The following is a 27,982-nucleotide window of genomic DNA, read 5'->3' on the forward strand; positions in this document are numbered from 1 at the left end:
ACTCAGAGGCGATGCAGCAAAAACAGCTTAGTATGTCAATACTATATCAGCATATCTCTGTGATCATGGCACTGCTAAAAATACTTTGTCCGCGTTAGCGTTTATACTAACAATATCGCAAATACTTGGTTAATATTCAGGTCACGACATGTAAATAAGGGCAGCTTGGTGGAACAGGGGTTAGTGCATGTGCCTCACAATACGAAGGTCCTGAGTAGTTCTGAGGGATCTTTCTGTGTGGAGTTTGCATGTTCTCCCCGTGACTGCGTGGGTTCTCTCCGGGTACTCCGGCTTCCTCCCACCGCCAAAAACATGCACCTGGGGATAGGTTGATTGGCAACACTAAATTGGCCCTAGTGTGTGAATGTGAGTGTGAATGTTGTCTGTCTATCTGTGTTGGCCCTGCGATGAGATAGCGACTTGTCCAGGGTGTACCCCGCCTTCCGCCCGAATGCAGCTGAGATAGGCTCCAGCACCCCCCACGAACCCAAAAGGGACAAGCGGTAGAAAATGGATGGATGGATGGATGGACATGTAAATAAGAGTATTGTTGGCGGTTTTTGGATTTAAGATTGTGGATGATAGGCAAAATTCTAAAAAAGTGCACTTCCCATTTAAGTACAGCTGTACTTTACGAGTTTGTGACGCAGCTCGTACCTTGAAAAATTCGTATTGTGAATAAATAAAAATTTATTCGGGACAAAAAAACTAAGGCACTCCCTTCTTCAGTTAAAAGTATTTAACATTTACAGCATTTTTTAATGGACCTTTTAGTCGCTCCAACTCGTTCCAGCCATCACCACAATTTTCAAAGTACACCAAGTGAGCTTAAAGCCAGGAATACCACCAATAGGGTGAAGTTGTTTGTCCCTCTGATGAAGGCCAGATAACTAAAGCATGTTGGGGCTGATTAAAAGGTCCTTTAAAATCTGCCGTAAAAAGAGAGTGCCTTAGTTTTTTTTGCACTTTTATTGAATTTGTGTCCCTATTCCATAGAGTACCTCTTTTGTGATAACCTTTCTACTTGGAAGCCCAGACAGCATTCCTCTTAAACTATTTTTCTATTTAATCTTCTCCCTCCCGAAACACCCCAATTTTAACATGTAACATGCCTTTTTAAAAATTAATACAAACTTTTAGATAATAAATATTGTATAAAAACAACACAATAGAATGTTGTATAAACAACTACAGTAGTTTTATTAATTAATTTAATAATGTACAGCGTTTACTTTAGAGCGCAGACTTCTACAATATCACCTTTTGAGCTGCTTCTTTATCAAACACACCATCAGCAGCTTCCCCATATTTTCATGGATAAATGTTTGCCGGTTAGGTATTCTTTGGCTGGCGTTTATCGACTCATTCTGCTTCAGTATGGTGCAGACTAGTACACGGCTACACAATTGGTCATGTTTTTGATGTTTTCTTTCTTTAGTTCGATGAATATCATCCACTACTTCTTCTCAGCAATGTCCTTCACACTCACTTTCTTCCTTCCATTGTTTGAAAAACAAAGTTGTCGATCGCTAGCTATAAGCTAATGCCAGCGAGTAAAACCATATAATTTGGTCGGATTTTATGGGGTTTACTGTGACATTCGCTACGTTAACTAACATAACAGTTAGCAGAGAGAGCGCTCATATCCCGAAAAACTTGTAGCCCGTAGTACCACTGTACGTGAGATTATTACAAAACGGTTTATGCAAACCTGTAGAAGAGCACATAGGCTTCCGCGTTCTGCACAACAGTCTCATGAACCTCTGTGACGTACTGGTCGTCAAATTCGTACCACTGTCCGTTGATGACGTTCTGACAGTACGCTATGTAGTGTCCACCTGGAGGAAAACAGAATTAAATGCGTACAAAGTCATTTGTATGCATGATATATATTTTCTTTGTCGTACTTCCAGCAGTGCCGTGGTGACAGATGACCGACAGAAGGTCGTAAGTGGTGACTTGGGATGAACTGTCTTTGGCCAGGAAGGGTCGCATGTCCAGGCCCTCCAGCGGGAAGGAAACGTGGCTGCCGATCTTGAAAGAATACATCACCTCGTGCCGGAAACGTTTCAGGTGAATGCACAGAATCTGCACCACAATGTTTAAATTAAACAAAAAGACAACAGTAGGTTAAAGTATGAGAGGGTAATACAGTGGAACCTCGATTTACAAACCCCGTTATTTGTATTTCCGCCTTTTGACAAGTTTTTTCCATTTAGCTAACTCAACATGAGTCCCAAAAAGACAACAAACCAGCATGGAAAAAAGGTGGAAATAGCTCTGTAGTTTAAAAAAAAGACAATTTGTGAAAGGTACAATAATGGCGCTTGCAAGTATGGAAGAATCGACAAAGCAGGCCTTTCTCTTCCTGTCTGTCTGCGCCTTCCACATCAGCTCCCCTCCTTTGCCAATATTAATGTAAGTGGATTTCACTTTTCAGGTGTTTATTATTGTAGCAATATAGTGTTTAAGTTAAGGATTTGTGTGATTTCTGATTGTTAGTGAGGACACCAAAGGGATCAAAACCGGAACTAGCGGGGGCGGCATGGCGTAGTGGGTAGAGCGCCCGTGTCAGAAACCTGAGGGTTGCAGGTTCGCTCCCCGCCTCTTACCATGCCGTTGTGTCCTTGGGCAGGACACTTCACCCTTGCCCCCGGTGCCACTCACACCGGTGAATGAATGTTGAATGAATGACAGGTGGTGGTCGGAGGGGCCGTAGGCGCAAATTGGCAGCCACGCTTCCGTCAGTCTACCCCAGGGCAGCTGTGGCTACGAAAGTAGTTTACCACCACCAGGTGTGAATGAATGATGGGTTTTTAACATGTAAAGCGACTTTGGGTACTTAGAAAAGCGCTATATAAATCCCAGGTATTATTATTATTATTAAAAACAAAAGTATGGTCTGGAGCAGGGGTCCCCAAACTACGGCCCACGGGCCGGATCCGGCCCGCCCGCGTCCAAAATCAGGCCCACGTGAAGTCCCAAGTATTAAAAAATAAAAATCTAAAATATATATATTTTATTTTTTTTCTGTCTTTTCTTATCCACTTTGTTACTCACGGTGTCTCCTAGCCGCTCAGGCAAATCATATTGTCTAAAAATGCATTTTCTCATCGAAAACGTGACATCATCGCGAGCGGAAAGTGCGCTATATATCTAATATATATATATATATATATATATATATATATATATATAGCGCACTATATATATATATATTAGGGGTGTGGGAAAAAATCGATTCGAATTCGAATCGCGATTCTCATTTTTAAAAAATCGATTTTTTTTTTTTTTGATTTTTTTTTTTATTGATTTTTTTTTTTTTTAATTGTTTTAATTAATCAATCCAACAAAACAATACACAGCAATACCATAACAATGCAATCCAATTCCAAAACCAAACCCGACCCAGCAACACTCAGAACTGCAATAAACAGAACAATTGAGAGGAGACACAAACACGACAGAACAAACCAAAAGTAGTGAAACAAAAATGAATATTATCAACAACAGTATCAATATTAGTTACAATTTCAACATAGCAGTGATTAAAAATCCCTCATTGACATTATCATTAGACATTTATAAAAAATAAAAAATAAATGAACAATAGTGTCACAGTGGCTTACACTTGCATCGCATCTCATAAGCTTGACAACACACTGTGTCCAATATTTTCGCAAAGATAAAAAAAGTCATATTTTTGGTTCATTTAATAGTTAAAACAAATGTACATTATTGCAATCAGTTGATAAAACGTTGTCCTTTACAATTATAAAAGCTTTTTACAAAAATCTACTACTCTGCTTGCATGTCAGCAGACTGGGGTAGATCCTGCTGAAATCCTATGTATTGAATGGAGAATCGTTTTGAATCGGGAAAAAAATCGTTTTTGAATCGAGAATCGTGTTGAATTGAAAAAAAATTGATTTTGAATCGAATCGTGACCCCAAGAATCGATATTGAATCGAATCGTGGGACACCCAAAGATCCACAGCCCTAATATATATATATATATATATTTAGATATATATACATATATATATCTAAATATATATATATATATATACATCTAATATATATATATATATATATATATATATATATATATATATACAGCCCGACCCCCGGCCAAATTGTTTTAACCCAATGCGGCCCCCGAGTCAAAAAGTTTGGGGACCCCTGGTCTGGAGTGTCCTGCGTCGATGTAACAATAAAAGAAGGGATCCAGTTGTCATATTAATGAATTGTTTTATTCACGACCTTACAGCTACTCCACGTGCTAACTGCTAGCTCAAGCATGTACACAGAATGTCCCAACATGAAGACGTGCAGCAACTCACACAAATCACAACATGCAGGGCACAGAACAGCTCCATTTCAAGAAGAAAGCTAAAACAAAAGTAGTGAACAGAAGAAAACATTTATAAATAATGTGATAAAATCAGACAAGCAGAAATGCACAGAGCCATGTTTGTTTACAGCATAAGTCACTGCTTCTTCGTCTTTTACTTTTGGTATGTGCTGCGCATGTCAAAATAAAGTATTCCGATTTAAGGTGTGATGCATGAAAATGCACGTCATAATCGGATCGTTTTTTTCAGGGTCTAGTATACAATAACATTCTAATCCTAATTATGATCACATTAAATAAGTTTTGCCCGTGTACATGTAGCTAATGTTGGTTTAATGTCTTGTTCTTGCTGGGAAGTAGTGTTGTTGTCGTTTTGTTAATAAAGAGATTCATCACCCCTTTGTTATGTTTGTTTGACAAACAGTACCGTATAGCACTTTATATTGTGTTCAATGCTTCAGTAAAATGGACTTTTGTCAAGGCTGGAACCCATTATTCATATTTAAAACAAATTCTAAAGGAGAAAGTTGCCTCACTATACGAACCTTTTGCTTTACGACCCCTATTCGAGAATCAATTAAGTTCGTAAATCGAGGTTCCGCTTTACTGTGCTTTTTTTAAAGGCTATCCTTGCATGTGTAGCAGTGTTGTGTTAGTAATACAATTGTGTGTAAATCTATACAAGTCCACCAAGAAGAGACTTTACTGTCTAACTAAATATAGTCGCAGTGTTTAAAAACAAACAATACCTCTGGAAGTCGCAGGACTTTGCAATATTTCACTCCATTTCTCAACCTGCAAAATTGCGTTGACAATAATTCAAGGTTAAGAAATATGTTTTGGGTCACTTATTTGCTCCCTTTTCATACTCACTTCTTACATCTCTCACAGCTGTACATGTTGTCTCCTGCAAGGCGACAGGAAAGCAAAGTGTATTATCTATTATGTTGACATGTAGGGATGTAACAATATCAAAATTTCACAGTATGATATTGTCACTGTATGAAGGCCACATTATTGTTTTATTGTGGTGTTGTCAAAAAAAAGACTTGGTAAAAATGCCAACATGTGTCGAATTAAGTGGCAGGACTGTTTATGATTAACACACTTACTGTAATTGAACACATACATAATGCTCAAATGTTCTAATCATATTTATTACTTTAAACATATATTTTTAAGTGCAGATAATTGTGCGGGAACATTCAGTGTTAATTTTCTAAAAGCAGTTGTCAACAGTGGACATTTTTCAGATCAGTTTGGAAAATGCTGTTTCTCAGCTAAGTTAACAGACAATGTTACTTTTAATATTGTAAATACCTCACAAATTGGTGATTAGCATTGCTGGCATCAAATATATTTTCCGTGTGATGATTTACAGAGTGTCGGTTTTGGAAACGCTTCAGACGACGGTGGGGCGCTTTGTTTTGGAGTACAGACTTTATTACTTTCGCCAAAGAAGTTGTTTTCACAAGAGTTTTTTGTCTGTGTGTTAGCTCAATGACTCAAATATGTTATTGACTGATTTTGATGAAATTTTCAGTAAATGTCCGCATGCCCGTGTTTCTCCCTTTTACGGCGTCGCACACCCCCAACTTGCCGGTCCCGCGCTGCGCAGAGGATTTTGGGAGATGTCGTTTTTTTCAGTCCAGCCAATGCAAAAGCGCCAGAAAAAACTACACTCACCAAGTTTTCTTTTGATGCTGTCACACATCACAGCATTATTGTGAGGATTTTGAAACCCAAATACAGTTACACCCCTATTGACATGTGAAAAATGTTAGGCTGTTCTTGACCTTTAAGTTCATCTGCAGCAAAGAAGGCAGCAAGGCAGTCCTCCAAAGTCACCATGGGACCCCAAAACCAGCTAGGGATGCACGAGACCACAAACCTATACCAAAGACAACGTCAGAACTGTTTCAGATGTCACACAGGTTATTTCAGAAGGAAAAAAAATACAGATCTACTGACCGGCGTATGGAGTCCATGATGAAGGAGATCCATCCCTGTGAGCCGTACGTTTCAGGACACACGCCGGTTTTGACTGGCATGTTCTGATGGATGGAAGAGTGCAGCTTGGCTAAGTCCTCCTTCCCGGGAATGGGCAGGGACAGGTCTTGGAAGGTTTCCACTGTAGTAGACACCTGTGGTTGCAGTCAGGCAGTTATGGTGACCCCTTTCACGGTGGATATTCTTTGCCATTATTGGCACCCCTTGGTATTCAAGCACACAACTCACCCTGTCGCAGGTCAAGCACTGGACCAGGCTAAGGATGGAGCCGTCGAAGATGTCGGAGATGACGCTGCGATAGTGCAACTGCTTCTTCTTTCTGGAGGTGAGCAGCAGCTGAGCTGAAGTGGAGAATAAAAAACATGATATGGTGGAGGTTGCTGAATAAGCACTAATGCTAATGGCCGTGTGGACGAGGGGGGAGACGGCTTTTCACACCTTTCTTGAAGGGGTAGGAAGCTCCTGCCGAGCGTAACGGGCTGGAGCGAGGCGGACTGGAGGACAGTTTGGAATGGAGCTCCTGGAGGGTCCTGACGGGACTGCAGGGAGTGGAATGTGGCCGGGGCGTTGCCGCTTCGTTGTTTGGCTCTGCATAAAGAGGTTGTGAGAGGAATATTTTTTTTACTTTAGAGCAAAATGGAACGCCTAGAAATTACTAGCTTTGTCCTTTGTTTTGCTCGAATGATCACATCATTTTTTATCAATGCACACACACACACATACTGTATATTATTCTCTCTAGTTTTAACAGTGTCAAGATTTACCAGGTGTGGGGGGCCATAGTGGAGAAGAATGTGTGTGCACTCAGCACACACGCCAAGTTAACTTTCAGTTTCGATCTCCGCCAAAGTCGACAAAAAGCATGTGAAAAGGGCGACCATTTTAGAGAAGGCTCTGGACTTTAGATGGCTCGGTCCTCTTTCAAGCTCTGCTATTGCTGTTGTTTGTACTTACTCTTTGGAGTACAATTAATTGTTCATCTTTAATTTTAGTCACCTCTCATTATTTTAGACTAAACTAAAACTAAAGAATCTGGGTGGACCCTTCTTTCAAAAAGGGTGGGTCCCAATAATGTCAAAGTGCACATGACTTTCAATGCAAGTGTTCATCAGCCAGCTTTAAAGCATCTTACCTGAGCTCTTGACTGCAACTGTTGGACTTGACAGGTTGTTCTCTTGGGTTTGGCTGTCAGTATTCGGCGCCACCCTGCACTCCTCGTCCTCGCCTCTCTCGGGAAGGTCATCCTCAACTGCGGTGTCCACATCCGCGTCCTCATCCATTTCCTGCGAGGCTCCGCGGAGAGGCGAGCCGGACACCCTCCTCTCCTTCAGCCTCTCCTTCTCTGAGATCGCCCCGCCAACAGGACCATCCCCCGCCCCCGAGGGCAGGCGGACGCCGTCGTACTCGTCCTGCGCCTGCAGCTCGCCGTCTCCGGCGCCTCCCACCTCTCCCCGGTCGCTGCTGGAGCCCGAGTCGCAGGACAGGAAGTCGTCCTCGGCCGGGGAGCGGTCGCCGTCCAGCCTCTCCTCGCCGTCGCTGCTCTCGCTGCTGGTGCCGCAGTCGCTCAGCGGCTCCTTGAGCTCCTCATGAAGCTGATCCATCAGGCAGCGCAGGAACTCCTGTGTGTCCTTTTGTACAATTACAACAAAACAAGACAGGATTATGTGCAACTGTTATAAAGCAACACAAATACATGTTGTATACTGTATATATATATATATATATATATATATATATATATATATATATATAGTATATATATATATATAGTATATATATATATATAGTATATATATATATATATAGTATATATATATATATATATATATATATATATACACATTTGTACATATTCTTATATATGTATATATATGCATATGTATACAGTATATATATATATATATATATATATATACATTTGTACATATTCTTATATATGTATATATATGCATATATATACATATACACACATCTACACATATATATACATCTACACATATACTTATATATACATACACACACATACATATATATATATATATATACATAGTGAAGTGAATTATATTTACATATTATACATACATATATATACATACATATATACTGTGTATGTATATATATATATATATACTGTAAATATACATACATACATACATACACCCATATATATATATATATATACACATATATACATATACACATATATACATACACACACACACACGCACACACACACACGCACGCACGCACACACACACACACACACACACACACACACACACACACACACACACACACACACACACACACACACACACACACACACACACACACATCCATATATATGTAAACATTTCCAAAACTTTTGATACAGCTCTTGTATTAGATCACAATAGATTGTTTACCTAATGTTGTGGCCAGTCCATATCTACAACAGCTCACTAACTTGCTTAACTTTCAGCGTTACATTTTTATGCACTCAAATGTGCGGTGTAATGTAGTATTGTTGAAAAATAAAACGGAAATGAAGTCTTTTCTTGAGGGTAGTTACCTGCTGGGTGCTTGCCCCTACCTGCTGAGCATAACCACGGAACATGGGGTTCAGCAACTTGATGCCGTGGGACAGACTGGTAGGCACCACGTAACTGGGCCTGGAAGGGCGGTGGTGATTACAGTTTCAATACAGACTTTACAGACATGGCATGTGTAAAGCTGAAGTCGACACAAGTCCAACATTCCCGGAAAAAAAGCTGCTAAGACTATAAACACTGACTGACACCATGAATTAGGTAACACAAGTGAGTGATAAACCGTTACGTGATTCGGTGAGTGACCATATTACATTACATATGATAATTTATTGATATATAAGTTAAGGATGTTTCTTTCAGGGTTTTTATGCTGATCATCCCTGAGTAAGATCGGGCTGATAAAAATACCGACCGCACGTTTTAACTCAAAACTCACTTTTTTTGATCAAAACAAAGTGAATACAACATAATAAATAAACAAAAGTAAAAACTACTATTTACTGCTCTTTTAAATCCTTTGATTGTTGCCCTTTAAGTCGTCCTGTGTCCAGGGAATACTCCCCAACTTTGTAAAAACAAAAACAAAATTATTGTGAGAAAATAAAAATATCAACCTATCAATCATATACTGATACAACCCTTGGTGTCGATCGATCCGCCCTCTTCTTACATGTCGTGTACTGACTGTGACAATCTGACACAACAACAGTTGTTGTTATATTAACCTCTCTCTAACTCTTATTAATCTACTTGTTAATTTTATGTTAATGTCTGCTTATTTTCTGCTTCATCACGCACTTATTTATTGGTGTAGTTCCCAGCTATCTTAGTGGCTAGCTGGGCAATTAACATGCTTGCTCCTGACTGGCTCTTGGTGTGTCACATGTTTAGTCTCGTACTCTGGTGAAAATAATACTTAAAATACTAAGAAATGCAGTTTATTTGCCGTAACAGAGGTGATTATTACTAGCTTAATGGAGCGGCTCCACACTGTATGGAGACACATAAATAGCTGCTAGCCACTTGTCAGCTGGAGGGCTAACGATAAATACTGAGGGACTGGGCATTAATTTGCAATGGCGATCACATACTTTTTCACGGTGGTCACTCGTTCGGCACATCCCGAGTAGTATCCTGATTGAGGTACAATTTTTTTTATATATGTGTTAATAAAATGTACCAATAAAGACCTCCCCCCTAATTAAAACCTGCCTGTTACACTCTGCAGTTCAGTAAAGTTGTCTCTCTATTAATAATCAACCGTTTATTACCGTTTTTTATGCCAGAGTTCTGAGATGAGTTTCTGGTAGCTTTTGCAAAGAGCGGGCTTCTTGTCGGTCCGGACCAGACCCCCGCAGTCCAGGAAGAACTGAGTGAGAGGAGGACTGCTCGGAAACGTCAGGACAGGAATCAGAACCTTGTCAAACGGAGGTGGTGTGTTGCGGCAAAAGCGACCTCACCAGTTGGACAGCGCTTGAAGAGCAGCGTTCATGTAGCATGAGTTCCCAATATTTTTCATCCCTGTTAGACCTGAAAAATGTCAAGGGAAAACACGATCAATGTGATGTTGCTAGGGAGAGGAAATGCTGGGAGGCAATGTACCTCTGGGCTTAAGCTCGTCCTCCTCCGACTCTGACCCTTCGTCTTCCGCCATGGCTATTGGCACGCCTTTTAGCGGGTGACTGAGCGGCGCAGCTTCCTGTTAAAGAGTAGCGTTGTGTCATTTCCGCACTCGTCACCTATCAGGGGGGCGGCGGCTTTACTTACCTGCTCTGAGGCAGCACAGTGGTGGGGGGCTGCAGGCACCAGGGCGGGCCGAGGTTCCAGAAACACCTCCCGCTCGCATACATAGCACCAGATCCTGAAAGTGGTCAGGTTCACGGTCAGGTTGTGCTTCTTAGCCTGAAAAAAAGATAGAATATTACATTTTAAGTGTTCTTTAATTGGGCACGCTAGACTCAAGAAGGGGGGGCGAGGCTTACCTGAGCATGCAGCGTGCTGTGGTCAGAGTAGGACTCTCCGCAGCCAACATAAGGGCAGTCATTCTATTGAGCAAAAACACTGATTTACAAAACAATAATGCATATATTTTTTAAAGCTATGCATGTTGTAAGGCTGCACAAAGAAGATCGCTATTTACACGAACACAAAATAAAAGTACAGTGGAACCTCAATTTACGAGTCTTTTATTTTGCAAACTTTTCAATTATGAACTTTTGGACACAGCCAAATGTATCTCTATGTGTGAACACGGAAGGTGTGGCTCAAATGGTAGAGCGGGGAGTCCAGAAACTCGTCATTTTGTCTGTAGACAACACACTTCACCCACCTTGCCCCCACTGCCACCCACAATGACCTATATGAAGTTGGCGACCCCACCTTATTCAAATCTCCCCAAAGAAATCCAGCTGGTTTGTGCTGAAAAAATGTTTGTTGTGCCGTTACGGGTTTTAATTTATTTACGTTTTATGTTTTTTACGGTATTCACGTGTTATTATTCATAACCAGCCATTCAACCATGTCAAAATCTCCCCAAACTTGTCCCAATCGTTTGTGCTGGTTTATCCTGCAAAAATGTTCAGTCTAATTTGGTTATTAACGTTTTATAGTTGTTATGCTTTTTAAGTGTTATTCATCATAACCAACCCATCCACCATGTCCAAATCTCCCCAAACGTGCCCCCTTTGTTTGTGCTTGCATTTGTGCTGCAAACATTTTTGGTCTAACTATTATAAAAATAACTAAAAAGAAGGGGGGGATTGCTGTGGAGTTAAAAAAAAAAAAAAAACTATTTGGGTGTCAAGTATGGAAGAATGGACAAAGCAGGATTCATACCAAAGTAAGTTTTAATTATGAGACTGTACTTTTTTAGGAGAAGGCACTCATCTCTTTCAGCACACACACACACCATCTCCTTCTCTCTCTGTCTGTCTGCTTTTTTCTTGTCAACTCATTTTAAGTGGATTTTGCTTTTTAAATGTTTATTATTGTTGTTGATGGTTGTTAAAGTTAATGATTTTTTAGATTTCTGATCACTTGTGAGGGCACCAAGGGGACTTCCGTGTGTGTGCGGCGCATGTTGGCAGAGCAGCACATACAGAGGAAAGCAGATTGTTGTTGTTTTGGCTTGTTCATAAGGAAAGTTGATCCTTCACCTCCTTGTTATGTTTGTTTGAGAGCACTTTACATTGTGTTCAAAGTGTTAAAATTCTCACTAAAATATGGAGTATTGTTGAAACTGGAACCCATTATTCATATTTACATTGTTTCTTGTGGCGAAATTTGCTTCACTATACAAACTTTTCGGGCAGCACGGTGAAACAGGGGTTAGTGCATGTGCCTCACAATACGAAGGTCCTGAGTAGTCCTGAGTTCCCGGGCTCAGGATCTTTCTGTGTGGAGTTTGCATGTCCTCCCCGTGACTGCGTGGGTTCCCTCCGGGTACTCCGGCTTCCTCCCACCTCCAAAGACATGCACCTGGGGATAGGTTGATTGGCAACACTAAATTGGCCCTAGTGTGTGAATGTGAGTGTGAATGTTGTCTGTCTATCTGTGTTGGTCCTGCGATGAGGTGGCGACTTGTCCAGGGTGTACACCGTCGTCCGCCCGAATGCAGCTGAGATAGGCTCCAGCACCCCCCGCGACCCCAAAAGGGACAAGCGGTAGAAAATGGATGGATGGATGGATATACAAACTTTTCGATTTACAAACCCCGTTCAAGAACCAATTAAATTCGTAAATCAAGGTTCCACTGTATGTACAAACAGACCACTCTGAATTTTCTTTAAAGCAGAACAGGGTAATGAGCGGTCTAATAATAATGTAAATACATAATATGTTTAAAAGGAATGGTTAATGTATGTGTGTCACTTTTTCCCCAATATTACCTGAAGACAGGCCCAGAGGTTTGGCCCCCCGACACCACATGATTGGCAGGTTCCCTGCAAGAAAAGACATACAGTACTCAGTAATGGTGTTTTCCTGACATGAATACAAAGTTTTGTGCATATAGTATTCGGGAATGACAGCTTCTAGAAGAGGGTTTTCCCAAGCTTTTTGTCTCCAGGGGCCAAAGTAAAGATGTGTCAATGGGTCACGGGCCAAACATTGCGATTTTAAGTAGGAGTGTCCCAATAAAACTTCTTCACATTACAAATATTGGAGCCTAGAAAATTGGCCCATACCGATATAGATCCGTTACAATATCACCAGGAAGCATACATACAACACTTGTATTAAAGTTAAAGTGCCAATGATTGCCACACACACTAGGTGCGGTGAAATTATCCTCTGCATTTGACCTATCCCCACAGGGGAGCAGTGAGCAGCAGCGGTGGCCGTGCGCGGGAATCATTTGGTGATTTAACCCCCAATTCCAACCCTTGATGCTGAGTGCCAAGCAGGGAGGTAATGGGTCCCATTTTTATCGTCTTTGGGATGACTCGGCCGGGGTTTGAACTCACGACCTACCCTTCTCAGGGCGGACACTCTAACCACAAGTCCACTGAGCAGGTTTTATTATTATTATTTTGTAGTGTGGAATATTAAAAAAGGCTTGGTCAAGTGAAATGAGTAAAACAGGGTTGATATGAAAAACACTAACCTATTTATTATTAACCAACTGGAATGGACTTATGCTGTCTTTTAAATTGAAGTGGAGGGGTAATTGTTTTTGGCCACAATAATTAATGTACGTTAATTGATGCGGACACATTTGTTATGGGTACTTTCTAATCCGCTTCTGCCTTTGGGACTTAAAATTATTTGAGACAATTGTCCTGTTTAAGACCGCAATATTGTTCAATGAAAGACACCTATTACCTATGTCTAGCTTGAGTGCTACTGTGTGCTTAGCTGTTGTGTAGCTGCTAGCTCCTGGTAGCCTAGCATGATTACCTTTTGTAAATAACTTGACTAAAAGACAAGAAAAGACCTACCTTGTGTGCTTATTAGATGTTAACTGGCTGTCCAGCTTTGAAAAAGTAAACATGCTTGTCGGAGGTTTTACATGCAAACTGATATAATTCGATACTTGTTTTTTGCTGATATCGCACCAATATCCTATACCAATAACGGATTATGACACCCTAATTATTAACTTGAAACACACACAACCAAAATGTAAATAATAAAGTTCCCTCCCTTTGGCGGGCCCTGGTAACCTGACTCTCGCCAGATCCTTGTAGTTCGCTGAGCTCCACACAAGGATCTGGGCTCGAGGGCATTGCAAACTCCTTCAAGATAGCAAAAAATAATGAACCAATCAGGATCGCCAGGCGGGATTTCATAGATGCGACGTAGCGCCGAAGCGACTGTTTGATTCAAACAACAATGGCGGCAAGCATTGAGGAGTCGTGTGCTGACATTGATTCTGCTATTGCAACTGTTTTGTCAAATCTATCGAATATTTAATATAATATAATATATTTAATATAACTTTTTGCTCTGTTGTTATCCAATATGTCGGCTGTTCTGTTTTAGATTTCCTCTCATCAGCGTCACGGGTTGATTTCGATGTGAGTGGTTGAAGTAGCAAGTCACTCAAGATAACGGACAAGTGGTTTATCCAATCACATACAATTGTTTTTTTTACAAGGCCCCGCCTTCTGAAATACATCTCCTATTGAGAACTCCCAGATCCTTGTGTGGAGCTCAGCGAAATACAAGGATCTGGCGAGAGTCAGGTTAGGGACCCGGCCCACGGGCCACATTTTGGGCTCCCCCGATCTAGAACATACTGCAGCTCCACTGGTCATTGTAGCAAAGCGGCACCTTCAATGTCAGTTAACACACAAAATAAACTAAGTCCCACCTTGGATTTCTGAAGGAGCTCATCCTTGGTGACCTCTCCGATGTCGTCCAGGTGGGGACAAAGGTTCTGCTCGGCCATGTTTACTTCTGCCGCTACAGCAACAATTCACAGCACAGGCTAATGCTAGCGTTGACTGATGACAAGACACAAAAGCGAGCACGACGACTGCACATCGTGTCTAAATTCCTAAATGAAGGAAACCTTTCACAAGTAGTCTCCCACTACCAAAGTAAACAGCGAAAAAGAAGCCACAAGAGGCCTCACTGACGACAACGATGGAGAAGAAGATGCTAAAAGATGCCAGCGGCGGCCATGACAGTTTCACACTCGCCTTGACCGAGGCATGTGACAGCTGTCACGGTGATGACAGCGTCATAGTCCCGGTAGGCAAAGCACACCGGCTCCGACCGGGCAGCAACGGGGTGAACCGACTGACAACAAGAGTCCCCCAAAGCAATACGTCACGCCCCCTCATGCGTCATAGTCACAAGTGCTGCACGTCGCAGAGCTCAGCTGAGGGAGGAGCTGTCGCTGTGACGTCACGACGTAACCTTACTGTTTACAACATATAATTCATTAAACCGTGTACGTATGTTAATATCAATAGAAACTAAACACTGTAATCAAGGCAGACTTTCAACACATAAGCCTAATAATTAGTATTAAAACGTACATACATTTGTAAGAAAACATTAAGGCAACAGCGCTGAAGAACTACAATGATTTCGGTTTAATTAAACACTTGCAACCCCAACGCTGATGTTTATTGTTTATATTTAGTTTTGAATTATTTTGAGAACATTTCTGTTGAAGAAATGACAAATGGCTATTCTACTATTTTCATATTCTGTCACGCCCATCCTGGATCAGTGGTGTCATTTTTTTGTAAATACCGGAAACAAATTGTAAACATTTGAATAATCTGATTCCAGATCTGCCCTTTGCAGATCACGTTGCCAGGCTGCAAACTTCGCGGTATTTACGTTACCCAGCAGCCCCTGCCCCTTCTTTCTGCCTGAACCGAGACATGGTGGGTGCATAGTCTACTCCACAGTGGAACTACCTTTTTGTTGTATCTGTCTGCATCCTTGTGTCCTTGTGTGTTTTTATGCTGTTACATTGATCAACTGACCATGCGGAATGTGTTCTTCAGAAATGTGTCGTTATTGTTCGCCATAGCGTTTGGTTTTGGACCATAGATGAAAAGCCTTTGAGATAGTGCCGGTGCTAGTAGCTAGCACTGCGGCCGCTAGCTTGAATGCTAATGCCGACATGCGGTGAAAAAGCGTCATTTGAGTGGATTTTCGTGTTCCTATTTTGTCTTTTATTCTGTAAACATTTTTTTCAAACGGAATTGCTAGTTGCTTAGTCGCTTACTATTTGCAAAAGTAATTAGTCCTGTTGAGGCCGTTTAATTCAACGAAATGAACGTAAATCACGTTAAGATCATTGCTAAACGCACATCCATTTTCATTTAAAGGCCTACTGAAACCCACTACTACCGACCACGCAGTCTGATAGTTTATATATCAATGATGAAATCTTAACATTATAACACATGCCAATACGGCCGGGTTAACTTATAAAGTGACATTTTAAATTTGCCGCTAAACTTCCGGTTCGAAACGCCTCTGAGGATGACGTATGCGTGTGACGTAGCCCGGCGAACACGGGTATGCCTTCCACATTGAAGCCGATACGAAAAAGCTCTTTTTTCATTTCATAATTCCACAGTATTCTGGACATCTGTGTTCGTGAATCTGTTTCAATCATGTTCATTGCATTATGGAGAAGGAAGCCAAGCAAGCAAAGAAGAAAGTTGTCGGTGCGAAATGGACGTATTTTTCGAACGTAGTCAGCCACAACAGTACACAGCCGGCGCTTCTTTGTTTACATTCCCGAAAGATGCAGTCAAGATGGAAGAACTCGGATAACAGAGACTCTAACCAGGAGGACTTTTGATTTGGATACACAGACGCCTGTAGAGAACTGGGACAACACAGACTCTTACCAGGATTACTTTGATTTGGATGACAAAGACGCAGACGTGCTACTGTGAGTATGCAGCTTTGGCTTTTTTTTGCGTATGTACGTAACTTTTTTAAAATATATAAGCTTTATGAACCTTGGGTTAGGTGAACGGTCTTTTGGGCTGAGTGATTGTGTGTGTTGATCATGTGTTTGAATTGTATTGGCGTGTTCTATGGAGCTAGGAGCTAGCAGAGGAGCTAGGAGCTAGCATAACACGTACCGTACCGTAAGTGCGCGTCACGTACGTAACTTTTTAAAAATATATAAGCTTTATGAACCTTGGGTTAGGTGAACGGTCTTTTGGGCTGAGTGATTGTGTGTGTTGATCAGGTGTTTGAATTGTATTGGCGTGTTCTATGGAGCTAGGAGCTAGCAGAGGAGCTAGGAGCTAGCATAACAAACACGCAGGTGTTATTATGCAGGATTAATTTGTGGCATATTAAATATAAGCCTGGTTGTGTTGTGGCTAATAGAGTATATATATGTCTTGTGTTTATTTACTGTTGTAGTCATTCCCAGCTGAATATCAGGTACCGTGAGTATGCAGCCTTGGCTGCTAAACATTCGATAACTTGACCGTATGTGCGCGTCACGTACGTAACTTTTTAAAAATATATAAGCTTTATGAACCTTGGGTTAGGTAAACGGTCTTTTGGGCTGAGTGATTGTGTGTGTTGATCAGGTGTTTGAATTGTATTGGCGTGTTCTATGGAGCTAGGAGCTAGCAGAGGAGCTAGGAGCTAGCGTAACAAACACGCAGGTGTTTTTATGCAGGATTAATTTGTGGCATATTAAATATAAGCCTGGTTGTGTTGTGGCTAATAGAGTATATATATGTCTTGTGTTTATTTACTGTTGTAGTCATTCCCAGCTGAATATCAGGTCACCCCCGGCTCTCACAGCATCTTCCCTATCTGAATAGCTTCAACTCCCCACTAGTCCTTCACTTGCACTTTACTCATCCACAAATCTTTCATCCTCGCTCAAATTAATGGGGAAATTGTCGCTTTCTCGGTCCGAATCTCTCTCACTTCATGCGGCCATCATTGTAAACAATAGGGAACTTTGCGTATATGTTCAACTGACTACGTCACGCTACTTCCGGTAGGTGCAAGCCTTTTTTTTATCAGATACCAAAAGTTGCAATCTTTATCGTCGTTGTTCTATACTAAATCCTTTCAGCAAAAATATGGCAATATCGCGAAATGATCAAGTATGACACATAGAATAGATCTGCTATCCCCGTTTAAATAAAAAAAATTCATTTCAGTAGGCCTTTAATCAGTTTATTTGTATGACCCTTAATTGCAAGTGTCTCAAAGCTTCACAAACCAAGGAAAAGGTCCAATGCCATTGATCTGAACGAGTAGTTCCTTTTACAGCCTTAATGCTGATATCAGAAGTATTAGGTTAGTGATGAGGCATGGTCAATTGAATTTGTCTTGACTGTGTCCGCCAAAGGAAAGAAGGGGAAGAAGGTGGCACCTGCTCCTTCGGTGGACAAGAAGCATGAGGCCAAGAAACAAGTCAACCACCAGTCTGAGAAGAAGCCAAAAAACTTTGGCATTGGTGAGATAAACAATGGCGCTACTTAGTGTAAAGACTGCAAGGTGCAGATGATGTAAGCGAATATTTGCTATCATAATCTCAGTGATGACAACTATTATCACCAAGATCGCTGATGCATGTTCTTGCATGAGGCGTCCCTGCGGTTTGTTGTGGTCAGATTCCTAACATTTGCTCTCCCGCAGGCCAGGATATGCAGCCCAAGCGTGATTTGACACACTTTGTCAAATGGCTGCACTAGTCTGCCTGCATAGGCAGCGCTCCATCTTGTACAAGTGCCTAAAGGTCCTCCCTACCATCAACCAGTTCTCTCAGGCTTTGAATCGCCAGACCGGTATGTCTTGTGGGGGGGGCGTTTAATATCAGGACATGCAGAGGATGTTAAAGAATATGTGCTATCTTAATACTACTGCTGACATTTCCACCAAGATCACTGATGCATCTTAACATTAACAATCACTCGTTTCCTATTGTGGATAAATGTATATAAAAGTGTATTTTTGTTTCAGCCACACAGTTGTTCAAGCTGGCCCATAAGTACAGACTAGAGACCAAGCAGGAGAAAAAACAGGCTGTTGGCCCCCGCTGAGCAGAAGGTAGCCTACCTGTTCTACATGCAGGTGAGCAGTGAGGGACATTAAATCTGCACCAACAAACATCTGAGGCTTTGTCCACACATGTGCTACCTTCTCCACTAGGGCTGGGCTATCTGGCTAAAAACTGTATCATGATACAGTTTTAGCCATATATGACCTGTCAAAAATAAGGACCAGTAGAAAAATATATTAAATGGCAAAAAAAATGTAACTTTTCTGATTATGATCCCCTCAGCTATTAAGGCAGAAAGGAAATGTCAACATAGCCATGATATAGAATGTAAACAAAATTCTTAAATCAAATTGAACAATAACCTTTTAAAATATAAGGTGCAAAAATAAGATATGCTTAATAAAGTGTAACAAAATAGTGCAAAGTGTTAAATGAACCAGAAAAGCCTGACAACTATTTTTTGCAGTTTTTGTGCCAGGAAGTTACGGCTGTGCTCTAAAGGGTGAGCGCAGATAGGCCTGGGCGATATGCCCTATTAACAAAATGTCAGATTTTTCACTAAATCCCCACCCCCCACCCCTTACACACATTTATTTTGAATAATTGAATACAAATCACAGTGAATTTAAAACAGGTGTTTTGTTTATTTGATCATAAAAAGTAGTTTGAAATTACACTGCATCTTACTTTTAGCAGAATTCTAATTTGTATAATGTTATTTTTAGACCAGATATAAATTGTACTTTTATGGGATCAAAGAATTAGATTCTTTGACTACATACTTTAGTAGTGATTAAAATACTGTTGTTAAGAAAAATGTAGTATTGCAAATTGCATGCAAACAAAATAGTCTCCAACATTGAGATTATTAAAGTGTAAACTTAAAGGCCTACTGAAATGAATTTTTTTTATTTAAACGGGGATAGCAGATCTATTCTATGTGTCATACTTGATCATTTCGCGATATTGCCATATTTTTGCTGAAAGGATTTAGTATAGAACAACGACGATAAAGATTGCAACTTTTGGTATCTGATAAAAAAAAGGCTTGCACCTACCGGAAGTAGCGTGACGTAGTCAGTTGAACATATACGCAAAGTTCCCTATTGTTTACAATGATGGCCGCATGAAGTGAGAGAGATTCGGACCGAGAAAGCGACAATTTCCCCATTAATTTGAGCGAGGATGAAAGATTTGTGGATGAGTAAAGTGCAAGTGAAGGACTAGTGGGGAGTTGAAGCTATTCAGATAGGGAAGATGCTGTGAGAGCCGGGGGTGACCTGATATTCAGCTGGGAATGACTACAACAGTAAATAAACACAAGACATATATATACTCTATTAGCCACAACACAACCAGGCTTATATTTAATATGCCACAAATTAATCCTGCATAAAAACACCTGCGTGTTTGTTACGCTAGCTCCTAGCTCCTCTGCTAGCTCCTAGCTCCATAGAACACGCCAATACAATTCAAACACCTGATCAACACACACAATCACTCAGCCCAAAAGACCGTTTACCTAACCCAAGGTTCATAAAGCTTATATATTTTTAAAAAGTTACGTACGTGACGCGCACATACGGTCAAGTTATCGAATGTTTAGCAGCCAAGGCTGCATACTCACGGTACCTGATATTCAGCTGGGAATGACTACAACAGTAAATAAACACAAGACATATATATACTCTATTAGCCACAACACAACCAGGCTTATATTTAATATGCCACAAATTAATCCTGCATAATAACACCTGCGTGTTTGTTATGCTAGCTCCTAGCTCCTCTGCTAGCTCCTAGCTCCATAGAACACGCCAATACAATTCAAACACCTGATCAACACACACAATCACTCAGCCCAAAAGACCGTTCACCTAACCCAAGGTTCATAAAGCTTATATATTTTTAAAAAGTTACGTACGTGACGCGCAGGTACGGTACGTGTTATGCTAGCTCCTAGCTCCTCTGCTAGCTCCTAGCTCCATAGAACACGCCAATATAATTCAAACACCTGATCAACACACACAATCACTCAGCCCAAAAGACCGTTCACCTAACCCAAGGTTCATAAAGCTTATATATTTTAAAAAAGTTACGTACATACGCAAAAAAAAGTTGCGCACATACGGTCAAGCCATCAAATGTTTAGAAGCCAAAGCTGCATACTCACAGTAGCACGTCTGCGTCTTTGTCATCCAAATCAAAGTAATCCTGGTAAGAGTCTGTGTTGTCCCAGTTCTCTACAGGCGTCTGTGTATCCAAGTCAAAAGTCCTCCTGGTTAAAGTCTCTGTTATCCGAGTTCTTCCATCTTGACTGCATCTTTCGGGAATGTAAACAAAGAAGCGCCGGCTGTGTACTGTTGTGGCTGACTACGTTCGAAAAATACGTCCATTTCGCACCGACAACTTTCTTCTTTGCTTGCTCGGCTTCCTTCTCCATAATGCAATGAACATGATTGAAACAGATTCACGAACACAGATGTCCAGAATACTGTGGAATTATGAAATGAAAACAGAGCTTTTTCGTTTTGGCTTCAATGTGGAAGGCATACCCGTGTTCGCCGGTCTACGTCACGCGCATACGTCATCCTCAGAGGCGTTTCGAACCGGAAGTTTAGCGGCAAATTTAAAATGTCACTTTATAAGTTAACCCGGCCGTATTGGCATGTGTTATAATGTTAAGATTTCATCATTGATATATAAACTATCAGACTGCGTGGTCGGTAGTAGTGGGTTTCAGTAGGCCTTTAAAACTTAAATACTTGTGCAAATAAAAATGTTGCATTATACATTGTATCCAAATCAAGTAAAACATTGAGGATTATACAGTAAGTAGATAAAGAGGCTTTTTCATTTGCACACCTTGGCAATGTGCAGTGACTGCTTTAGTGATCGCTCTGCATTGTGCTTTTTTCTCAACATACATGGCGGTATCAGACATGACTGGTGTAAATGAGTCCACCATAGTAAGCTGCTTTTTTCGGCCGGGGTTTGAACTCACAACCTACCTGAGATTGGTAGGTTGTGAGTTCAAACCCCGGCCGAGTCATACCAAAGACTATAAAAATGGGACCCATTACCTCCCTGCTTGACACTCAGCATCAAGGGTTGGAATTGGGGGTTAAATCACTAAAAATGATTCCCGGGCGCGACCACCGCTACTGCTCCCCTCACCTCCCAGGGGGTGATCAAGGGTGATGGGTCAAATGCAGAGAATAATTGTCACACCTCGTCATAGGTACTTCAACTTTATAGCTCGTAGTCTGTTTGTTGCTGTCTTGTTCGCCTCGTAAAGAGTTGCATTTCCCGTACTCTATTGGAGGCTCCGGTTTTAGACGCATAAATAGGTTTGTTGTGCTGCTGTCATTTTTAAACAAATTTTGCACTGTGCATTTATTGGTTCCACTTCTGGTTGCAGCTCAACCAAAGTAACCTACGTTGCTCGGTTACCAGAGAGCGAGTGACTTTAATCATGCAACCAACCCTGTCTCACAACTTCCGATGTCTTCCATCAAAGAAGAGAAAAAAATTATTTAACATTTTTTTATATATTTCACGGTAATGCCAAAATCGTGATCAGGATTAAAATTTGATTAATTGTAGTAAATGATGTGGTAAAGGATGTTAGACTTACCGTATTTTCCGCACTAAAGCGCACCGGATTATAAGGCGCACCTTCAATGAATGGCATATTTCAAAACTTTGTTCATATATAAGGCGCACCTATGCATCCATTAGATGGAGCTGCGCTAAAGGGAATGTCAACAAAACAGTCAGATAGGACAGTCAAACTTTATTAATAGATTACAAACCAGCCTTTAGACAACTCTGTTCACTCCCAAAATTAATAAACAGCTGTTTTTATTATTTTCCCCGAGGTAAAGTCAGTGGCGTGGTGTGTTGTTTATCTTTTAACAGCCAGGTATAACATGTAGTGCAACATTTATATCAAATAGTGGAGGGAAACTTCCCTGATTCAATAAACACGTAAAAAACAGTGATACTGTTACGGTAAATCAAACGTTAGTGCAATCACAATATAGTAACACTCGAAATAGTGCAGAGCAATAACAATATATCAATAACTCAACGTTGCTCAAATGTTAATGTAACACAACACACAAAATCAACATGTAAAGCTCACTTTATGAAGTTATTCCTCATCCACGAATCCCTCGAATTCTTCTTCAGTGTCCGAATTAAACAGTTGGGCGGATACGGCATCCAACATGAAGTCGTCATTATCGAGTCAGTGTCGCTGCTGCTCTATTCCCGTGTTCTACTGCGTGACTGATCGTCTTAAGTTTAAACTCTGCGTCGTAAGCGTGTCTCTTAATAGGAGCCATTTTGGGGTCTTTACATAAACAAACAAATGGAAATCAAAACGGTATGCCTCGCGCAGTTCTATATCCCAGCATGCACCATGAACTTCTTCTACGGGGGAAAAATGAAGTTGGCGGCTGTTAACCGTAGTTGCGAGACCTAAACTTTATGAAAATGACGTTGAGGTTTGTTGTGGCTCAATATTGGTCCATACATAAGGCGCACCGGATTATAAGGCGCACTGTCAACTTTTTTAAAAAATTGGAGGTTTTTAGGTGCGCCTTATAGTGCGGAAAATACGGTACATTATATTTTGCAGCAAATTGGATCGCTTTTTTCCATGAAAATGTGCCCTGTAGTCAAAAAGCATGAAGTAAACATAGGTTGTGTTGTGTGGACAAAGTCATGTTGTTGTACTGAAGTGGCTTGTATGCGATAATTACTTTCATTCCTTGATCTGACACATGTATCACACTTGACCGCCTTCACAAAGTTTTTATTTTATTTTCCAGGTGTCAACACTCACCTCCCTGGTGGAGAGCAAGAAGGCCCAGCTGGTAGTCGTCGCCCACGACTTAGACCCCATTGAGGTAAAATGTTATTACCGGTAAATGTCACTCGTCTTTTGGAGGAACGGTCACTGGCAATGATGTTTGAATTTCTTCACCTGAATCTTCTATGTTGATCAAAACATAAGAGCTTTTTAACCCTGAGCTACTGGCCAGCATGTCCACATGAAGGCTCAACATCACACTTGACCTCCTTCACAAAGGTTTTCTTTTATTTTCCAGGTGTTAACACTGTCACCTCCTTGTTGGATAGCAAGAAGGCCCAGCTGGTAGTCATCGCCCACGACGTAGACCCTATTGAGGTAAAATGTTATTAAATGTCACTCGTCTTTTGGAGGAACGGTCACTGGCAATGATGTTTGAATTTCTTCACCTGAATCTTCTATGTTGATCAAAACATAAGAGCTTTTTAACCCTGAGCTACTGGCCAGCATGTCCACATGAAGGCTCAACATCACACTTGACCTCCTTCACAAAGGTTTTCTTTTATTTTCCAGGTGTTAACACTGTCACCTCCTTGGTGGATAGCAAGAAGGCCCAGCTGGTAGTCATCGCCCACGACGTAGACCCTATTGAGGTAAAATGTTATTAAATGTCACTCGTCTTTTGGAGGAACGATCACTGCAATGATGTTTGAATTTCTTCACCTGAATCTTCTGTGTTGATAAAAACATACGAGCTTTTTAACCCTGAGCAAGAGACCATTTTATATAATATTTAACACTGCAGATGTTGACAATGCTGACCTGGCGTTTCCCTGCCTTTTCCAGCTGGTGGTCTTCCTGCCCGCTCTGTGTCGCAAGATGGGCATCGTGAAGGGCAAATCTCGCCTGGGCAAGCTGGTGCACAGGAAAACGTGCACCTCTGTGGCCTTTTGATTGATTGATTGAGACTTTTATTAGTAGGTTGCACAGTGAAGTACATATTCCGTACAATTGACCACTAAATGGTAACACCCGAATAAGTTTTTCAACTTGTTTAAGTCGGGGTCCTTCACACAGACCAACCCGTAAGCAAGCACGTCTTTTTGCTTCCCGTCATGTCTTTTAATAAGCTAATGGAACATTTCTTCTTCCAGAGAGGATAAAGGTGCACTTGCCAAGCTTATGGAAGCAATCAAGACCAACTACAACGAGAGTAATGAAAAGGTGAGATTTATTCTGCTGACTCTTAATGAAAATGGAGAATGATCGTCAGTGTTGAGCACTTTGTTTTTGATAACTTCTTCTGTAGATCCGTCGTCACTGGGGAGGCAACATCTTGGGGCCCAAATCCACGCTCACGTCGCCAAGCTGGAGAGGGCAAAGGCCAAGGAGCTGGCAACCAAGCTTGGCTAAATTGTTTGGATTAAAAAAACTATGTTCTAAAAGACGGCTGATTTTTGTCATATTGGCGCTTTGGTAGGTTGATCAAACGGAGGTTAATTTTTGTTGGTTTGTGATGCTTAACAGCGTTGAGGTGGATCAGAATCAGAATAGTTTTATTGCCATTGTTTGAGAACGGGTTCACAAACTAGGAATTTTTCTTGGTGCAAACGTGCGACATAAAACACATAACACATAACTGGAGTACTCCCACAGTTTTACAAGATGACCATGTAATCAACAAAATATACGCATTGAGGAGAAGATTATGATTTCCCTCACCAGTTAAACAGGAATATAGAAACCACAGCATTCATTTTTGAATCCTCAGTTCTCAATCTCATGTATGACAGGCGTGCACGTTTGCACAAGACTAAGTGCCATTCAAATTTGGCCTGAACAAACAGTAATGTTTTACTAAATTGAAACTAATTCTGGCAAATATGCATCTGTTTCCTTAAACTGTCTTCTAAAACAGATTACCTCTTTTTTTACCTCAAGGCCCAACTTCTTGACTACAAAAGCAGCTGGGGGCACACAACATTAGTAATCTTATTCTTGATTGTAATCATTCAATTATATCAGACCTATGTACAGTTAAACAGGATAAACTGTCAAATTATATGAAATGTCAGTCAGAAAGATTATCAAGGCTCACGTCAGGCTGATTACGAATGTGAATACTGATCAAATATACTGGATTAGAAGGGACTCAATGAAAAATGTACATACAATAAAGTGCTAAAAGAACTGAATTCTAACTACAAATGTTTCTAAAAAATGACATTTATTTGCAATAAAAGAACATCTCAAATGAAAATACAGATTTACCATGTTTTATTTGTGCCATTTTATGAAAACTAATGAGCCGTTTACCATGAATTGATTAACGTGGACCCCGACTTAAACAAGTTGAAAAACTTATTCGGGTGTTACAATTTAGTGGTCAATTGTATGGAATATGTACTGTACTGTGCAATCTACTAATAAAAGTTTTAATCAATCAATCAGCTCCAGACATTGATTTTGTCATTACTGCCACAAGTACGGTAGTAAAAAAGTGTATTACAACTGAGTACCGCTGTGGCCCATACGGACCATTGCTGAGAAATAGGTATTTTTTAGGCGGCCCTATGGAGGGCGCTCGCAGCCCAACAAAGGGCCCGGCAATATGATTGATGTAGTTTTTGGTTAATTGTTTTTTTTCAGCTGGTGACACACTGCACCTTTAATTATTTAGGGTTTTTTAATTAAACATACAATATCTTTTATGGGGCAGTGGCCTATTTTAAGTGCAGGGAGAACCAGATAATGATCGAGTCAAGCAATACTGAAGCATTGAAACATAATGGAATGCAGAGTGATACCGAGGCTGTTAATACCTCACATGTGTGGGCCACTAAGAAAAAAAACGTGACCAATTAAAACTTCTTAAAGGCCTACTGAAATGATTTTTTTTTATTTAAACGGGGATAGCAGATCTATTCTATGTGTCATACTTGATCATTTCGCGATATTGCCATATTTTTGCTGAAAGGATTTAGTATAGAACAACGACGATAAAGATTGCAACTTTTGGTATCTGATAAAAAAAAGGCTTGCCCCTACCGGAAGTAGCGTGACGTAGTCAGTTGAACATATACGCAAAGTTCCCTATTGTTTACAATGATGGCCGCATGAAGTGAGAGAGATTCGGACCGAGAAAGCGACAATTTCCCCATTAATTTGAGCGAGGATGAAAGATTTGTGGATGAGTAAAGTGCAAGTGAAGGACTAGTGGGGAGTTGAAGCTATTCAGATAGGGAAGATGCTGTGAGAGCCGGGGGTGACCTGATATTCAGCTGGGAATGACTACAACAGTAAATAAACACAAGACATATATATACTCTATTAGCCACAACACAACCAGGCTTATATTTAATATGCCACAAATTAATCCTGCATAAAAACACCTGCGTGTTTGTTATGCTAGCTCCTAGCTCCTCTGCTAGCTCCTAGCTCCATAGAACACGCCAATACAATTCAAACACCTGATCAACACACACAATCACTCAGCCCAAAAGACCGTTTACCTAACCCAAGGTTCATAAAGCTTATATATTTTTAAAAAGTTACGTACGTAACGCGCACATACGGTCAAGTTATCGAATGTTTAGCAGCCAAGGCTGCATACTCACGGTACCTGATATTCAGCTGGGAATGACTACAACAGTAAATAAACACAAGACATATATATACTCTATTAGCCACAACACAACCAGGCTTATATTTAATATGCCACAAATTAATCCTGCATAATAACACCTGCGTGTTTGTTATGCTAGCTCCTAGCTCCTCTGCTAGCTCCTAGCTCCATAGAACACGCCAATACAATTCAAACACCTGATCAACACACACAATCACTCAGCCCAAAAGACCGTTCACCTAACCCAAGGTTCATAAAGCTTATATATTTTTAAAAAGTTACGTACGTGACGCGCACGTACGGTACGGTACGTGTTATGCTAGCTCCTAGCTCCTCTGCTAGCTCCTAGCTCCATAGAACACGCCAATACAATTCAAACACATGATCAACACACACAATCACTCAGCCCAAAAGACCGTTCACCTAACCCAAGGTTCATAAAGCTTATATATTTTAAAAAAGTTATGTACATACGCAAAAAAAAGCCAAAGCTGCATACTCACAGTAGCACGTCTGCGTCTTTGTCATCCAAATCAAAGTAATCCTGGTAAGAGTCTGTGTTGTCCCAGTTCTCTACAGGCGTCTGTGTATCCAAGTCAAAAGTCCTCCTGGTTAAAGTCTCTGTTATCCGAGTTCTTCCATCTTGACTGCATCTTTCGGGAATGTAAACAAAGAAGCGCCGGCTGTG

The 27,982-nt window shown here is 40.8% G+C and overlaps 1 protein-coding gene, 5 non-coding genes and 1 pseudogene across 7 annotated transcripts in view; 6 read left to right on the plus strand and 1 right to left on the minus strand.

Annotated features, from left to right (window-relative positions):
* Positions 1-15,189, minus strand: part of usp20 (ubiquitin specific peptidase 20) — a 28,005-nt gene extending 12,816 nt beyond the window's left edge. The window contains exons 1-17 of one of the 2 annotated variants that reach the window (XM_062056786.1): positions 14,708-15,189; positions 12,783-12,836; positions 10,878-10,940; positions 10,663-10,797; positions 10,498-10,594; positions 10,356-10,425; positions 10,167-10,280; positions 8,937-9,015; positions 7,497-7,992; positions 6,803-6,952; positions 6,593-6,705; positions 6,326-6,498; positions 6,151-6,245; positions 5,228-5,261; positions 5,104-5,149; positions 1,908-2,088; positions 1,712-1,838 (exon numbers count right to left, since the gene is read on the minus strand). In XM_062056786.1, the coding sequence (XP_061912770.1) occupies positions 1,712-1,838; positions 1,908-2,088; positions 5,104-5,149; positions 5,228-5,261; positions 6,151-6,245; positions 6,326-6,498; positions 6,593-6,705; positions 6,803-6,952; positions 7,497-7,992; positions 8,937-9,015; positions 10,167-10,280; positions 10,356-10,425; positions 10,498-10,594; positions 10,663-10,797; positions 10,878-10,940; positions 12,783-12,836; positions 14,708-14,785 (2,105 nt within the window). In that variant the 5' untranslated portion in view covers positions 14,786-15,189. Of the gene's footprint in view, positions 1-1,711; positions 1,839-1,907; positions 2,089-5,103; positions 5,150-5,227; positions 5,262-6,150; positions 6,246-6,325; positions 6,499-6,592; positions 6,706-6,802; positions 6,953-7,496; positions 7,993-8,915; positions 9,016-10,166; positions 10,281-10,355; positions 10,426-10,497; positions 10,595-10,662; positions 10,798-10,877; positions 10,941-12,782; positions 12,837-14,707 lie in introns of both variants that reach the window. The other variant, XM_062056785.1, reaches the window with a different exon arrangement.
* Positions 14,983-26,095, plus strand: LOC133656404 (large ribosomal subunit protein eL8-like; annotated as a pseudogene).
* On the plus strand, positions 18,350-18,424 carry LOC133656460 (small nucleolar RNA SNORD24). The gene has a single exon (XR_009827139.1). It is a non-coding gene; the product is annotated as a small nucleolar RNA SNORD24 (small nucleolar RNA).
* LOC133656462 (small nucleolar RNA SNORD24) lies at positions 18,675-18,745 on the plus strand. The gene has a single exon (XR_009827141.1). It is a non-coding gene; the product is annotated as a small nucleolar RNA SNORD24 (small nucleolar RNA).
* LOC133656470 (small nucleolar RNA SNORD36) lies at positions 23,818-23,894 on the plus strand. The gene has a single exon (XR_009827149.1). It is a non-coding gene; the product is annotated as a small nucleolar RNA SNORD36 (small nucleolar RNA).
* Positions 24,093-24,169, plus strand: LOC133656457 (small nucleolar RNA SNORD36). Its single transcript, XR_009827136.1, has one exon. It is a non-coding gene; the product is annotated as a small nucleolar RNA SNORD36 (small nucleolar RNA).
* Positions 24,367-24,443, plus strand: LOC133656469 (small nucleolar RNA SNORD36). The gene has a single exon (XR_009827148.1). It is a non-coding gene; the product is annotated as a small nucleolar RNA SNORD36 (small nucleolar RNA).
* Positions 26,096-27,982: the final 1,887 nt, after the last annotated feature.

This window comes from Entelurus aequoreus, linkage group LG08 (assembly GCF_033978785.1).
Source record: "Entelurus aequoreus isolate RoL-2023_Sb linkage group LG08, RoL_Eaeq_v1.1, whole genome shotgun sequence".
Classification (NCBI taxonomy): Eukaryota; Metazoa; Chordata; class Actinopteri; order Syngnathiformes; family Syngnathidae; genus Entelurus; species Entelurus aequoreus.